The 16,422-nt window shown below is 53.1% G+C and overlaps 2 protein-coding genes across 6 annotated transcripts in view; both read left to right on the top strand.

The window, feature by feature from the left end:
- The window catches only part of Cntrl (centriolin), a 327,805-nt gene that overhangs the window by 170,240 nt on the left and 141,143 nt on the right, over nucleotides 1-16,422 (top strand). The gene's annotated exons all lie outside the window — the stretch shown is intronic.
- Nucleotides 1-16,422, top strand: part of Gsn (gelsolin) — a 52,775-nt gene that overhangs the window by 14,280 nt on the left and 22,073 nt on the right. For 2 of the 5 annotated variants that reach the window (XM_021653680.2, XM_060390019.1), the window contains exons 3-5: nucleotides 13,696-13,766; nucleotides 15,038-15,242; nucleotides 15,776-15,930. In XM_021653680.2, the coding sequence (XP_021509355.1) occupies nucleotides 13,743-13,766; nucleotides 15,038-15,242; nucleotides 15,776-15,930 (384 nt within the window). In that variant the 5' untranslated portion in view covers nucleotides 13,696-13,742. Of the gene's footprint in view, nucleotides 1-13,453; nucleotides 13,647-13,695; nucleotides 13,767-15,037; nucleotides 15,243-15,775; nucleotides 15,931-16,422 lie in introns of those variants that run through there. The other 3 variants (XM_021653682.2, XM_060390020.1, XM_021653679.2) reach the window with 2 other exon arrangements.

Below are 16,422 nucleotides of genomic sequence, written 5' to 3' on the forward strand. Positions count from 1 at the left end.
TAGTGGAACCATCACACACACACATACACACACTGACCCTGCATGGTGTTGCTCTAGGGTTTTCCTCACTGATGTGCCCTGATGCTTTCTTATATGCACTTTCCCAGGGTTCCCTTGGCTCTTTGGCCCCCTCCCCCGATTACCCAGTCAACCCTTGCTGATTTCTGTACTGGAAAGGGCAGTGAACTGTACTTCTAGAGATGCTCTAATTCCCGAGGGAGACAATGGTAGCTGGTGCCCGGAGTGCATTTGACGCCTTCCAAGATACCCAGGGAGCCAGTCAGCTTCTTCAGCCCGTGAGGTGAACACAGGGCTAAGATGGGGAGTTGGGTGTTCCAGGCAAGAGGATTATGTGCAAAGGGCTGGGTCACCTGGAGGAGCCCTGTGTGCCTGAGGACTAATGAGTCATGGCTAGAGACTGAGGAGGCAGTGGCAGGAGGTGACAGGGACATCTAGAGAGACCTCGAAGACTAAACTTCAGTTTTCAGCATCACTAGGAGCCATAGGTGGCTGTTGAGGAGAGGAGTGACTTGATTGATGGGACTGCAGAGCAGTCAATGGGTGGCAGGCAAGGAGGAGGGCGGGTCAGAGAGGGGCGACGCTGAAAGCTGCTAGGAGAGGAGAGAATGTGTTACCAGTGATGTCCTGTCACTTTGCTTCATTACACACATACACACACACAGGCACGTCCATACACATACACAGAGATACACAGGGGCATGTACACAGGTATACATACATATACACACACTCAGACACACAAACACAGATATACACACACACATACACAGAGGTACACAAATGCATACATACTCAGACACACACCTACCCACACTCAGACACACGCACACACACACACACACACAAATACACACACACACACACACACACAGAGGGATAGCCTGCCTGTTCTTCTCTGTTCTTCGCTCTTGTCAGGTTCTGTCCCCATTGACCTGCTAGGCTGACTTAGTCAGATTCCTGCAGCTCTGCACTGGAGGAGCGAGAGAGTCTGGGCCAGTGTCTCCCTGACCGAATGTGGCCCAGTCCTACTCAGCTTTATTTTCTGCATCCATGAAGTAAGGCTTGGACGGTGGCTGGGAGTGAGTGGAAAGGCGAGGTTTTGTCCATGTGTGTGCATGGAGTGGCTGGGAAGCCTTTCTCTTAGCAATGGTTAAGGCCCTGCCCAGGTCGAATGCTGTCCCATGGGGACTCTTTGGCCATAATTCTGCAGTCTGAACCGGAAACAAGATGTTCCCAGCAGTGCTCACAGAGGCCACTAGGAGGACTTGGAAATGCCTTTAGCACTGGTGTCTGGCCCAAAGGCCAGGCATGAGGGGGGAGGGGGGACTCTTCATCCTGGGCTCATCAGCACTCAGGATGGCTAGAGCCTCAAAAAATCTTAAACAACAATAACAACCATGAACTTGGACTTGAAATGTGCCATTGGGACTGTGGGTGTAGCTCAGATAATAAGAGTGCCCTGGGCTGGGCCCTGGGATTGGTTCCTGGCACTGAAATGATACAAAGGATAACATACAATGTCCAAGTTGACTGGGACAGGGCACAGTGAAGTAGGTATGTGAGAGGAAGAGAGTATCACAGGCAGACCGGGGACATCCCAAGGGCACTGACCTCCCTAGTTCCCATTTTGGGAAACCGAGTGCCAGGCGGAAGCAATGGAAATAAGAAGCAGAAAAAAGGAGCTTAGGCCCAGGTCCAGTATCCCCTCTAGGCCGGTGCAGCTCTTTGGCAAATCCACTCCTTCCAAGGAGTGTGAAGAATTGCTTTCTGGGAAAGTTTTGGAAAACGGGAGGGGGGACACAGAAGAGACATTTCCGGGGCTGTTTGTGCCCAGATGCCTGTAGAGTTGGGATTGGTATAGCTATGTCAGCCCAAACCACAGGACCCTATTTATAGGCCTGTGTGATTAGCCTGGCCTATGTGATGAACCTTATCATTTCTGCCTGCCCAGCCACAGCTGGGGAAAAAGCCCTAGCAGGAAGGGGGATTGAGGGAGCGCTCTGAAGCCTGCTCAGAGGCTGGCCCCAGCTCAGCTACGGGTTGTTAGAACGCTCTCTGCCTGCTCTACTGCCCTCTTCTGGCCCCCACGGGTACTGCATATACATGCTGCTGAGGAACCCGCAGGCAAAGCTCCCGCAAATATACAAGTAAGTAAATCTTTAAAAACAAGAACAAAAAAGATGTATTTCTTTCTGTTCTATGGATTTTGCCTGCCTCTCTTCAGCACTGTATGTGTTGCTGGTGCCGAAGAGACTAGAAGAGGGCATTGCACTGTAACTGCAAGTGGAATTACAGGTGGTTGTGAACTGCCGGGACCTGAACCCTGGTCCTCTGCAAGAGCAGCCAGGGCTCTTAACCACCGAGTCATCTCTCCAGCCCACGTAGGGGGGTGCTTTTTAAAGGGAGCGAGTAGCAGGCTTCAAAAATCAAGCAGCGCTCTGCATTTCCTAACTGCAACGTCAATCGAAGCCCTCAGAGCCTCAGTTTCCCCATCTGTCAAATTGGACGATGACACTCATAAGTGTTATGAGCATTCAGAAAAAAAAATTATGCTTATGAAGTTCATATCGTAGGGCTGAGGAGATGACTTAGGTAAGTGCTGGCCCCGCACACCTGATGGACCCCCAGCATCTGCATGGTCAGAGGGAAGGGAAGGGGGGGAAGCAGAGACAGGAGGGTCCCCCCAGGCTCGCTGCTTAGACTGTCCAAGCCAGTACTAGAGTTCCAGGTTCAAGGAGAAAACATGTCCCCCTAAGTAAGGCGGAGAGTGATTGAGGAACACACCTGACTTCTTTGATCTCTAGCCTCTGCTTGCACATAGACATCAGCACAAACACACATACATACACATTCGTGCACACAGGGGTATACATTACACACACAGGCAGGAATGCACACATGCGCATACACACACACACACACACAGAGTTCTTGGCATGATGCCTGCTGCATATTGTGCTTCTGTGTGCCGGTAGGAAGCTTTATTTGGCCGTGAGGAAACTGAGGGCTTTAACACAGTGCACAAGTCAGTGGCCAAGAGCAGTCAGGTCTGGGCAGCCCTGGCTTCCCACGCTGCCCCGAGTTTTCCCTCTCCTCCTCCCAGCCCGCTGGGCCTATCCTGTTCCCAAGATCCGGGGAGTTTTGTGTTTGGGATTGTTTTTCTTAAGAAGTTCCTTCTGTGGTGCCACAGGGTGACTCACAGCTCTGAGTCAACAGCTGATGCAGTGGGAGGCCCGCCCTGGGAGGGAGGCAGAGGGGACTGGAGAGGAGAAAACAAGAAGAGGAGCCGGTCAGGGCCCAGCTGTCCGGCTGTTCCATCAGCCAGACTCAACAGGTTCCCTCTCCTGCTTAGCCTCAGTTTCCACCACTGTGGTATTGCTGGGTGGTTCCTGCTGGGAACTGGTCCTTAGAACTGGGTTCCCGGGACCCACCCAGACCTACACACTCCAGGGCCGGGGCTGGGCTCGGGAGTGTGCAGGCTGTCCTCCAGGGATTCCACTTGCCCACCTCGTTTGCAGAGGCGGTTATGCCACCCTGTGCTGCCGGCAGCCCCAAGCTCCTCTCAGCTGGGCCTCAAGTCGTTGACAAGGGAAAGCTCACTTCTCTAGCCAAACGCTGGGGATTTGTGTTCCCAAAGCAACATTCCTGAAATACATTTTACATAAACGATTAGAGGAAGGCACGTAGGGTTTCCATATGTGTGATGCCCCCATTTTCATCAACTCAGTGATTTTTAGTGAATTTGGAGTTTTGTAGACCAGGCTATTCTGGAACTCAGAGATTCGCCTGCCTCTGTCTGCCTCCTGAGTGCTGGGCCTAGAGGCGTGCGCCGCCATAAGTGACAAGAATGTTTTCACCCCCAGAAAGATCCCCTGTGCTCCCTGCTCACAGTCTGTCCTCCACCGACCTGCAGACCACAGTTAGTCAGCATTGTGTCCGGCTCGCTGCCCCCTGTGAAAATTGTCATCCTGCTCTGAACCTAGGGCTCCTGCTCAGTGAGACTGGATGACCACACCCTCTTGTGGGCTGTGAGGGTTTCCCCAGCATGCACAGGGCCTCAGGCACGGCAGGGCACATGGGATTCCGGCGCACAGCACACAGACTCAGGCAACATTTCCAAGCCCTTACCTAGTACCTCCAGCACCGGGACGCACATCAATGCATTGTGCAGTGGGCAATGCACATAGCGGAGTGTGTCAGGCCGCAGGTCAGGGAATCGTGGCTGAGGGCAAGAGTGACAGAAATAAAGCTACAAAGTAGCCCCTCACCACCAAGTCTGGGAAACACAGGCCTGGTGTGTGATGTAGTCACGTGGCATATGTGTGACCCTGGGTGTGGAACAGCATGTGAGGTGTACAGACATGGTCTCGAGAGCTTAGCACTTGAGCCCAGGCAGTTATGCTTTCCTGGGCCCCAGGGGGCTCTCTCATGGAAGATCTGGGGCCCAGCAAGCAGGCAGTACAAAGGCCTGCCTGTTTCTGGACGCCAAAGAACAAGAATATTCCAGAGGAGTGCTGGGGCCCAAGGACACCCACTGTCCCTTTAGCTCAGGCAGGGGTCAAGATATGGGACCAAGTCCATGGTTCAGGAAGAGCCTGCCAGCCCCGAGAGCATCAGCTAGGGCCAGGACTTGCTAGGGCCAGCACGGGTAATTTTCCTCTCCCCCATCCTCCTTCTGATTGGCTCCTTGGCTGCTTTCCTGGCTGGAGAGAAACTGTCTTCCAGGCCTTTGGGGAGAAAGATCTGCACTGTTGTTGGGGCCCTCGAGCAGATTGCTAACAGCTGCTGAGGGAGGTGCCGAAGAGGAGGCTGTGGGATACTGGAGCTGTTCCTTGAGCCCTCTCGGTACCTGGAGCTCAGCATTTTGCTCTGCCTCTTCTGAACAAGAGTGGCAGGCCCCAGGTCACATGTAGCCAGAATTAAAGCTGGGTCCCAGGGTTCTGGGAGGCAGGGAGCTGAGGCCATATAGAGGACAGGCTAGATGGTGGAGGATGTTTGGGTGGTCAGTGAGCAGTAATGCTTAAGGCAGGTGGTCACCAGATCTTAGAGGACAAGCTTGGGGGTCCTAGCGGCCTGCACCGGGGCCACAGAAGAGTCTGGAGCAGCGGCTCCCACAGTTCTATCGAACACGAAATCTTGTGAATCCTCTCTCCCTGCTTCTTGCCAGCCCCTGACCATTATCGCTCCAATGGAGTTTTTCTGCTATTTATTTTTAATTAATAGTGAATGTAGCACATCTGTGACACAGTCAGGCCATTCTCCATCCAAGGGCAGTGAAGTTTACAGCGGTTGAGTTTCTTGCTCACACTCAGCTAATGAGTGTTCTTTTGAGGGGACAGAGAAGGCCAGATTTATTGAAAGAAAGGGTTAGGGGGTAGATAGCAAGGTTGGTTTTGTAGGTGTAGGTGAAGGCCCAGGGACGTTCACATACCCCTGGACTAGCCACCACCCTATCTCTGGCCTTGGTTGGAACCTTCCAGGTGTCTTTGCTTTGAGTGTGAAAAGCTAAGGAGAGGGCAAGGGTGGGTGTGGCTCGAGAGGACTGCAGCTGTGTAAGGGCTGTGCGCGTGCTGAGGAGCCATCCTTGGACATCATGCTTGCTGCACACCAGCTGAGCAGCACACTCAGAGCCAGGAGCTTCCTCAGTCCCACCAGACATCAGCAGGGTAGGCATTGCCATCCTATTTCACAGAAAGGGAAATAGATCACTGTAGAGAAGAACCACTTGTCCAGCCCTCTGGGCTCCTTGACATTCCTCCCTAAACATGGCCTGCTACTCCCTTGGCCGGAAGACCGCTCGGCCTTCACCTGTCAGTGTCTTTGACATTTGAGCTCACAGTGACAGGGTATGGTCATCTCCTACCTCCTCACCAAGCAGCCCCATTGGTCCTCTCTGGGACCTCTGCCTGCAGGCTGCAGAGTGGTGGCCATGCCATCGGCTCTGGCAGTGGCCAGAGCCCAACCCAGAAGAAACGGCGGTGGTAGTTAGCTGTGGAGAGTGGGGGACAGAGAAGGGCTTCAGGCGGAGCCATCAGCGGGAGGATGTGATAGCATCTGGCTGACATCGTGAGGCTCATGAAGGTTCGCCTGGCGAGCCTCCACCGGACCTGCTGGATGCTCATGAAGAATGAAGTTGGCTTCCAAATCAAGTCGGCCAGATGCAGCGTTCACCCTCTTCTCTTTCTGTGTCTTTAAGTCCCAAGGCCTGAACAGTCCTGGAGAAGGGCTGGTCACGCATGTCTGAGTCCTGTTGACTGGATCCTCCAAACAAGCAGATGATTTTATTGTGACACAGTAGACCTAACACGAAACAGCACCGTCACCATTTTAGACATACAGTTCCACAGTGTCGAATACATTACATGTCTTATACCCATCACCGCTGCCCATCCCCAGAGCTCTCCATCTTCCAGAACTTGTTACTCCAAAAGATGTAGGGAGAAAGAACACTGACCCAAACCATTACAGCCAAATTAGTTAAAGTGGGCCTTTTTGAATTCGTGTGCCTGGCTTGCCTCTGCTTAAAATTGACATTCAAGAGACCAGCGTTGGATGTGAGGAAGACAAGGTTTTTATAGCTCAGGGGTTGGACTTTTCCAAATGAGGAACTGGAAGCAGGGCCGGAGAAATATGGGGCGTTCCAGGAGCAGAACATAAGCACAAGTTAGTGCTGAGAACCTCCGGCGACAGTCATGTCTGCAAGGCAGCCATTACAATGCAGTCTGTTGTTGCAAACTTTTGAAACAAAGGTAGGGTTGGTTGCAAGATGGTTATAATAACTTTTTGAAACAAAGACGTGATTGGAGTTTTCTAGAACAGGGAGTATAGAGCCATTTGTAGTTAAAAGTCATAGCTCAGTCCTTGCGAAACAGAGGTTTAGTCATAGACAGGAACGAACCTAATTTGTCTTTACTATAAGATGGCTTTCAAGCCCAAGATGGAGGAAGGCTGGTTCCGCAAACTGAAGTTCTGCCCTCTCTAGATAATACCTTCCCCTTACAACTCTCACTTCACTGCATGCCCCCTGTAAATCTGATTCTTCTCAGAATTTCATGGAAGTAGATTCACAATATTTGCTGTTTTGTGACTGGCATGGTGTCCTGGAGGTTCGTCCCTGCAGCAGGATGTAATCTTTTTGGAGGTTACTCTTCCTCTATTTGAGTGTGTTTGTTGATTGTGTACTCACTTGTTAATGAACAGCTGGCTTGCTTCCATGTTTTAGCTGTTGTGGGCATTACAGCTATGAATGTGGGTATGCAGATGTCTCTTAGACAACTTGCTTTTATAACCCAATATTTTTGAACATTCGTTTTATGAAAAAGTCTGGTCCTTGGATCTTTCACATCAGTGATCTTATTTGCTGTTTTTCACTAGCTTTAAACACACACACACACATACACTGTTTCTTGTTTTAAGATCCAGTCATGCTAGCTAACCCTGAGTGAACAGAAACTTATTATGTAAACCAGGCTGGCCTCAAACTTGCTTCTTTCTCCCAAGTGCTGGCATTACAGGTACACACTAGGCCTTTCCACCTCTAATTTACACATGAGAGCATTGATACTCAAAAGAGACAGAAACTCACCCAAGCAACTGACCTTGCAAAATTAGCAGCTCTCTCTCTCTCTCTCTCTCTCTCTCTCTCTCTCTCTCTCTCTGTGTGTGTGTGTGTGTATGGTATGTAAGTGCAGGGAACAGCAGAGGCCAGAAGGGGGTGTCAGATCCTCTGGGGCGGGAGTCACAGGTGGTTGTGGGCCCCCTGATATGAGTGTTGGAAACCAGACTGAGATCCTCTGCAAGGGCCATTTTTATTCAACAGCCGAGCAATCTTTCCTGTTCCCTTTATTAAATTCTTACAACCTTCACGGGAAGAAAACACCACAATCCCTACCTACAGATGAGGGAACGGAGGCTCGGGGAGCTACCCAGCTGCTTTGGTGGTAGAGTTTAATCCCCCATTTTTGCTAGTGGCAACGTTTCCCAATTACATGACGAATGCTTCCTTGGAGCAGCTGCCTCCAGAAGCATCTCTTGTTCTTCTCTGCCCCGGCTGGGACATCACAGATCTGCATGCCACTCAGGTTTCCTACTGACCCTGCGCCAAGTCACCATGCCTGTGCTTGGCTCTCTTTGTCCCGCCATTGACCCATGTTTGTGCCCGGGCTCCTCCAGGGGTTGCTACAGAGTTCTAGGGGTAGGATGGGGGCCTAGGATGCAGTTCTTTGCAGTCCCAAGTCTCCCAGGGCTAAAGTGTCTGCCCAGGGTAGGGGAAACTGATTGCCACCACAGTTCTGGTGGAAGAGGCCGTAGGCTCTCACACATGATCAAATCCTGTTACTTCCAGGCAACAGGGCCAGGAAGAGGCACGGCCAAGCCTCCTCTGAATGTCCTGACTTGGCTCACAACGCTACCTGGCGCTGGCTCTGGGAGCTGGGAGAGGGTCAGTGGCTTCAGTCCCTGGGATAGAGTCAACCAAGCCCCACTGGCCATCTTCCCAATAGCTGTCCACACCCAGGATAGACTTGGCCAGGGCAGAGGCCCAGCTGGCCATGTCAGGGAACCCTGTTCCATGAGACCCAGGCCTTGGCTCTGACCTGGTTGCCACAGACATGAGTTCTAAGTCTGGTCTATGGACACTGCTCAGTGCCTGGAGACATCGCCTTCTTCTGCTTGGTGTTATCTACAGAGATAAGAGGCCTGTGACCTTTACTACTGGTAGTCCTGTGTCTCGCCCTATTTCCCCCCACAGTTCTACAAAAGAACATCCCTGTCCCTGTTTACAAATGAGTGACTGGTGGCTCACAAAGAGAAATAACTCTGGATTGCACAGTCCAACCTGAGCCCACGTCCCATTTGAAATCTGTAGTCTTACCTCTGCTGTGGCAGGCTGCTGTCACCCAGGAGGCATGGATGTACTGAGTTCAGCCTCTGAGAGAAGAAAAGCAGGCCAGCCAGGAACCCTTTGGGAGATCCTGTGTATCAGGCCTTGGGTTTCTTTGCTGTTCCAAGGGCCCAGCATCATCCTCTCTGTTTTAAAATGAGGAAACTGAGGCCTCCCTTGATCACAGGTGCTGAGGCCTGTGTGCTCTCAAGTCCACGGGGGCTTGCCAGAACTTGTGCTGGCCCTCTTTGGTCACAGGGTTTCATAACGGCCTTCTTTGTTTACTGACCATTGTCCCTCCTGGCAAGATCCTAGGCCAGAGGGTGGGTGCTCCCAGGGGGCTCAGAGAATAGCAATGGGCCAAAAGCAAACAAGCTCTGAGAGAGAAAGAGAGAGAGAGAGAGAGAGAGAGAGAGAGAGAGAGAGAGAGCGCTTCCAGTGAATGGCTTGCTGCCTGGGAGATCAAGAGCTGTCTAGGGTGAGGAACAGAACAGGGTGGTGTCTTCAGAGCCTGCCAAGGCCTTTTGTATACCGAGGCAGAGGGTGGAGGCTGAGGGTGGAGGCTGAGGGTGAGACATCTCATCTGGTAGCCACCCGAGGAGGCACAAAGAGACCCACAGATTGACTCGAAGTTAACCGTAGAGAGAAGGGGTCAAGAGATGGTCGTGGGGTCCTGGATCCAACCACAGGGCAGGGAGGGACAAGAGCTGTGCCTCCAGATCTTGTGGCAGATACTGAGGGCTGCCTGGTGTGGGGGTGGGGGTAGGGGAGGGGGGCACTAGGTAGGACTCACGAACAGCCGAGATGGGAGATCAACAGGGTCTCTAAGGCACAACGAAGAGCAGGGACCAGGATGCGCACCAAACGTTGATGGCAGGCAGCGCTCCACTCCATTTGGAGCGACCATGCCATGTCTGAGTGTCTTGCCAAGGAGGTACCACAGTCTTTCTCCACCCCGTGGCCATGGCCTGGGGGATCCTTTTAGGCATGCGTTTGTCCTGGGTAGTGTCCTGGGTACCTGAGGGCTTTGCTGACCTCTCCTCTTGCCTTGGTCTGGGAGATGTGGTGGTCCCCGCTGCTGTAGAGACATCTGGCTTGGCACGGGCTTGGAGAGGTTTAGCAACAACAACCCCTTTTCCCGTGCAGGGTAGCTGCTCCCTGCCCAGGTGGGGCGAGGCCAGGGCTCCTGTTTCGTCTCCCAAGTAGAACTGGGTCCCAGGAGCCCTAGACAAGGCTTTGAATATCAGCATGATATTCCACATGAGTGGCTCGTTTCTCTAACGGTGGTGTGCCTTCCTTTCTTTTGTGTTCGTACCTACTTCTTCCCTGAGTGCATACATCTTTTTCCAAGAAGGGAGCAGGGTAAGACAAGGGTTACCCCGTCATAGTCTCCACTCTCTATGGAGCGAGAGGCTCCAGGCTCTGGAGTCCCATGGGACAGCAGCCAGGGCTTTTGATGACTCACCAGTGGGGTAACATGCTACTTCTGATTTCGGGGCCTCCTGTTCATGTCCTAGGGCCTAGGTGGTCTGATTCGGAAGGACCTGTCAAGGTGACCTGGCCCAATGTCCTCATTTTGCACCTGGGGACTTTGAAGCTCAGAAGCAAGTCAGTTCTGGGCAGAATGGTATAGCCAGGATCTGGGGCCAGAAATAGGCCTTAGAGTCAGAGCATCAAGGCCTTGCCTTTTTCATGGACACCGAAACCCAGAAAGAGACAATGAGTTACCCAGGGTCATCCAGGAAGTCTGTGGTGGAGCCTTCCCTAACAGGGGAAATCCCCTTTCACCTTCACTTTAACCCCCTTATTCCCTTGAGCTCACGAGCCTGTCTTAGTCAGGGAACAGAGAATTGTCAACACACCACATCCCAGTCTCCATTCACTGATGCCCCGAGGTGAGAGTCTCTAGGCTTCAGGGTCCCGGAAGGCAGGGGCTGGGCCTTGGTCACTGTGGCCCAAACTCCATGGCCACACAGTCATCAAAGCTGCACCACCTTTGTGATCATTAACCTGCGGGACCCTGGGCTGGTGGTCACTGACCCCAGGGGTCGAGGCCAAGCCCCAACAGCCCTCTGTTAATCACCAACCAGGCAAGCTGGGGTCACACTGCTCCCTGCTCCCGAGGGGGCTGCTTAGGTAGGCCGCTGCTGGCTTAGGTTCCTTGTCACGTCCCAAGCTGGCCAAGGAACAAGTCTCCCTTTAAGCATATTCTTAAAGCATTCTATCTAGACTACACTTTAAACAAACAAACAAACTCTATTGGAGATATATATATATATATATATATATATATATATATATATATATATAGAGAGAGAGAGAGAGAGAGAGAGATATGCTTATTTTTGAGACAGGGTTTCTCTGTCCTGGAACTCACTCTCTAGACCAAGCTGGATATATTCGTATCACATTTTCAATCTTGTGCCTTAAGCTGCTTTTTTAAGCAAGAGTCTCAGGATGTAATTTGTGTACTATGCACAATTCACTGACGTACTCAGTTCTGTGACTTTTTTTTTAGTGGTGTGAACTGGTTGCATGATCACCGTCATGGTGTAATATTAAAAAATTTCCACCACCACCCTGAAAGGTTCTTGTGCCAATGACAGTGACCCGAACGTTCCTTCCAGCCCCGGGCAGCCGTGGCACTGTCCAGGGTGAAAACCTCACTCTTCGTCACTTCAAAGCATACAGCTTTAACAGTGTGGCATTTACCAGCTTTGCAAGGGTTTGTGCATCAGCTAGACCTGTGTAGAAATGAAGCGAGGGGCCACTCTATAGCCATCATTGTGCCGTTTGCTTCTTGCACCTGGAGGTCACTGCGTGCCTACTGAGCACCCACTATGTGCCACCAGGCACAATTGGCTCTAACTCATTTTTTTTTTCACAGCTGCATTGTGGTCCATTGTGTGACAACTCTGTCACTTATTTCCTCAGGATGTGTTGGGTCCTTTCCAATTCTCTTCAGACAATGCTTCAGTGAATATCCTTGCCCATTGCAAGCGATTCTGTAGGGAAAGTCGTGCTGTGTGCTTTGACTATGCACAGTCTAATTGTTATCTAGAGAGGGTGAAATGTCCTGGGCCATCAGGAATGTCCATGCGAACAGTGCGGGCTTTGATCAGCTCTCTGAGTCGAGTCCAGGGCAGCCCACCACAGGCTCCGTAGGCCTGAAGGTAGGCTCATAGACCATGGAGGCCAGAGAACTCAAGGCTTCTACATATGCATGATGAAATACAGAATTCTAGGATTGCACAGAGGCCTTGGGGTACCCACCTTCCTTGCCAGCTTCACTGTCCTTGCCCTCTGTAATCAGACCCTCCCTTGCCATTCATAGGGCATGGCCTGTGTTTGCCTACCCTTTGCCCATATGCCATTCCCTCCCCTGGGAGGCTGCTCTCAGTCTCTATCCCCCGTGACCTTCAAGGCCCAGGCCACATGAAGTCTCCTCTAATCCCTCAGCTCTCCTCTGTGTTCTCTTAGCCGCAACCTGCTTCCTGCTAAGTGGGAAGAAACTGGGGTGGGAGAGGGCAAAGTTCAGCCCTATTTCATAGAAGTCATGCAGTGCAGGCTCCAAAGGGAGCTGGGGTCACTGAGCATGGTCGCCTGCAGACCAGGCCATCTCAGCAGGCCTGATCTAACCCTCTGCAACCTCTGCCGAGCAGGAGACTGAGGCACAGGAAAAAACAGGTGCTACATAGGAGTCCAAGCTAGGCCCCCTCCCACCCCCTGCCCCCAACCCCAACCTACCCCTCACCCCCCATCCCCCACTTCCTGCTTCCCGGTGATGGCATGAGGTCTCAAATCCTGGCTCCCCAGAAAGAGAGAACAGAGGGCCTGAAATAGAAAAAAAAAAAAAAAAAAAAAAAATAGATCACAGAAGGAAATGGAGGTGTCATCAGCAAGGGGAGTAGATACAAGCGTCAGCCCCAGGAAAGAGGCAAGTACCACCAGCCAATCGGCAACGATTTTGTACAACGAACTAAGATTTGCTCAAAAAAAGTTTTTTTAAAATGTTATTGAAAAAAAGAGCGAGATGAGCGAGATGCCATTTTGAGGAAAGTAGAACCAAGGGTTAGAGTTCCGGCCGGCTGGTGGGGAGCCAGTGCCCCAGCTTGTAGACTGGTCTGCATTTAGCACAGGTGTCCAGACCCGGAACTACCCGAAACAGGGGTTGGCAGTCCTGTAGCTGCACTCTTCGGTGGCTGTGTGTGCCAGTCCTCAACTATTCCGCACCTTTCCCTCCCTGTGAAACGGGCTCTAGCGAGTCCTTGAGCCCAAAGCCCCACAGACTGTTAGTTCATGCTATGCAGTTTTGGTTGTTTTTAGTTTTGGTTGGACCTGCTCAGGGCACCGATTAGAAGGGGCTTGCTCAGGTCGCACGCCGGGTCTCCCGCTTGGAAACTAGGGTCCAAGGAGCGACCGCGCCCAGCCGGTCGAAAGGGAACCCAGATGTCTCCGAGATCCGGGAGAGATCTCCGCCTCCCCCGCGGGCCGCCAGGCCCTCCCTGGGGGGCGGTTCCCAGCTAGGGCGGGATGGGGCGGCCGGCTACTTAAAGATCGGGGCGACCAAGCAGCCGCGGCCGCAGCCTGGGTCCCCACCGTCGCCATGGCTCCGTACCGCTCCTCGCTGCTCTGCGCCCTGGTCCTGGCGCTGTGCGCCCTGTCGCCGCCGTCCCGTACGGCCACCGCGTCTCGGGGCACGGCCCGAGAGAGGGCGCCCCAAGGTCGGGCGTCCGAGGCGCGGGTGAGTGCCCAGGGTCCCCCGGGCTCCCCGAGTAATTGTCTATTGTAAGTTCTTGCAGATACAGCGCTAGGAAAAGGGGAATAATTCAGGTGTAGAATGGAAAAACTGTTTTGTTGCTTTGTAAGTATGTCTCGCTGCTTCGGGGCTCCTGGGGGTGGGGCGGGGGGTGGGGGCCGAGGCCGAGGCTGTTTCCTTCCCTTGTAGGCTAACCTCACCTTGGCCGGATCTTTCCCCGCTGCTGATTCGGACCCCATCCCCTTTACCATGTCTAACTTCTTCTGTCTGCCCTACCGCCCTCCTTGCTGGCCTGTTCCCAGCCAGGCTCCTCTTCATTCGGTGCTTGTCTGTCCCATCCTTTCCCGGACTTGTTTTGCCTCTGGACAGGACTGTTATTTCTTTCTCCTCTTCCCTCTTCCACCCCCTTCCACCTGACCTTTCCCTCTCCTCTCCTCTCCTCCCTTCTGCCCGGCTGAGTTTCTCTCCCGGGTCTGCTCTGACTTCTGCCCGATTTTTGTTCTCCAGACCTCCCTCTGCCTGAGCTGACCTGTCGTTTTCCGTCCTTAGGCGCCAAGCTAACCGTCTGTCCATCCATCCCCATTCCCATCCCCAGAGCATGGCTGGCATCCCCTCCCACCCTTGGCCTTTTCCTCCTAACAGGTCCCCCTCCTCGCCCCCGCAGACTTCAGGCTCCATCCCTCCCCCTTTTCCAAGACATGAAAATTTGGGGGTGGGGTGCTGGGGCTGGCAGGAGGGAGGAGACAGGCGGCACAAGAGGCCACTTGGGCCCACCAAGCCAATCCTTTCTTGGGGTGTGATGGAAGATGGAGGGGGCGGAGGTGATCCTCCCCCTTCAAAAGAGCAAAAGCAAGTGGGACATGGGACCAGGGGTCAGCTCCTTCCATTTTGACCCTCAGTTTCCCCATTTGCAGAGTAGGCATGGAGTTCTAAGCAATGAAGGTGCTGGAAGAAAGCTAGCTGAGTCCCCGGGTGCTGGGGTATTTGCCACTACTGAATGGGAGAGTCTAGCCAGGGAGTCAGTGTGCCCTTTAAGCCCAGGGCCATCCCGCTCCGTTGTTTTCTAACTGGGGGTCCCTGGAAGACAGCCTGCCTCTTGTGCCTTAGCTGTTCTGATTGGCAACAAAAAAGAGAGGGAGCGCTCTGCCTCTTCCGTCACATCGCCAAATGGGAAAGCACAGAGGGTGACAGCCTGGCCTGGCCAGAGCTGAGAATTAGAGTATGTATTTCCTAACTCCCAGAGCCACTACCACGGGGAAAGCATGAGGCTCAAGTGAGTCATTCTCGGTGCTCGAACCTGCCCTCCCTCGTGCCCGGGGTCTGTCGCTGAGGAGACCCACACACCCCTGCTCACCCTCCGCCCTGTCTCTCTGCAGCCCAGCACCATGGTGGTGGAGCACCCTGAGTTCCTCAAGGCAGGGAAGGAGCCCGGCCTGCAGATCTGGCGGGTGGAGAAGTTTGACCTGGTACCTGTGCCCCCCAACCTCTACGGGGACTTCTTCACGGGTGACGCCTACGTCATCCTGAAGACAGTGCAGCTGAGGAACGGGAATCTGCAGTATGACCTCCACTACTGGCTGGGTGGGTGAGCACTCCTGCTCCGCCCCGCCCCGCCCCTGACCCCCAACAGCGTGGGTCTACCTGGAAGCTCTGAACTGAGTGCTGTGTGTGCCAGGCCTTGGTTAGGGCTCAGGAGCCACTACACTCTAGAGCCAGCCTGGCCAAGTTCACATCGCAGCTTTGCCCTTGGACCTGTAATCTGCCCTTCAGCAACTCACCAGTGTTTTCTAGAGAGCAGACATGCTGATAGCTATGCTACCTCAAGAGGAAAAACAAGTTACTCTCGGTGTCATGGGGACCCTAAATCCCCCTGTGCTTCTTTTGCTCAGTTCCAATCACTCTCTCGTCAGAGCTGGGAGCCTAGTAACGCTGGCTCTGATCTGTTTGTTTTAGGGTCACCCCATTAAACAGATGGAGTAACTGAGACTCTTGGAAAGCAGGGAGGGACTAGCCCAATTTCTAGAGCCAGGCCAGAGTAGAGCTGGATACCGCCTCCCCAAAGGGCCGAGACTGCCATCCAGAAGCCAGTCTCATGCTACCCTCATGTTCCCTAGGCAACGAGTGCAGCCAGGACGAGAGCGGGGCTGCCGCCATCTTTACTGTGCAGCTGGATGACTACCTGAATGGCCGGGCTGTGCAGCATCGTGAGGTTCAGGGCTTCGAGTCGTCCACCTTCCTCGGCTACTTCAAGTCCGGGCTGAAGTACAAGGTGGGTCGGGGGCAGGGCTCACAGACTTCCGGCCTTGTGGCATGATGGTCAGACAGCCCAAGTTCAGGCTCTGGAGTTCATCAACCGTGGTTCGAAACCTGGGTCCTTCTTACCAGTGTGGTCTTGGCTGGGCCACACTCCCTAAGTTTTGAGGATTCTCTACAGCCTGGTAGGCGTTTTCCTCCAGGCATCACAGGGAGTCCACAGGTGCCACAGCCTCCCAGGAGCTTGTGCCAAGTCCTGATCCTGCTAGGGCTTGTTGACAGAGGGCCCTATGATAGGGAGATGATAGACTCCTTTCATTCACACCCCTCTCCCTGCTTCCCCATGCCACATTTTCCCCCTTGAACTTGGACAAGTCTGTACTATGTTGTTTGTTTGTTTGTTTGCATGCTTCTTTCTTTCTCTCTCTCTGTCTGTCTTTCTTTTGTACCCCAATATGCTGGGCAACCTCTAGCCAGCCCCTTGATACCCAGAGCCTTTCCTCTCTGG

Source organism: Meriones unguiculatus, chromosome 8 (assembly GCF_030254825.1).
Source record: "Meriones unguiculatus strain TT.TT164.6M chromosome 8, Bangor_MerUng_6.1, whole genome shotgun sequence".
In the NCBI taxonomy this organism is placed as follows: domain Eukaryota; kingdom Metazoa; phylum Chordata; class Mammalia; order Rodentia; family Muridae; genus Meriones; species Meriones unguiculatus.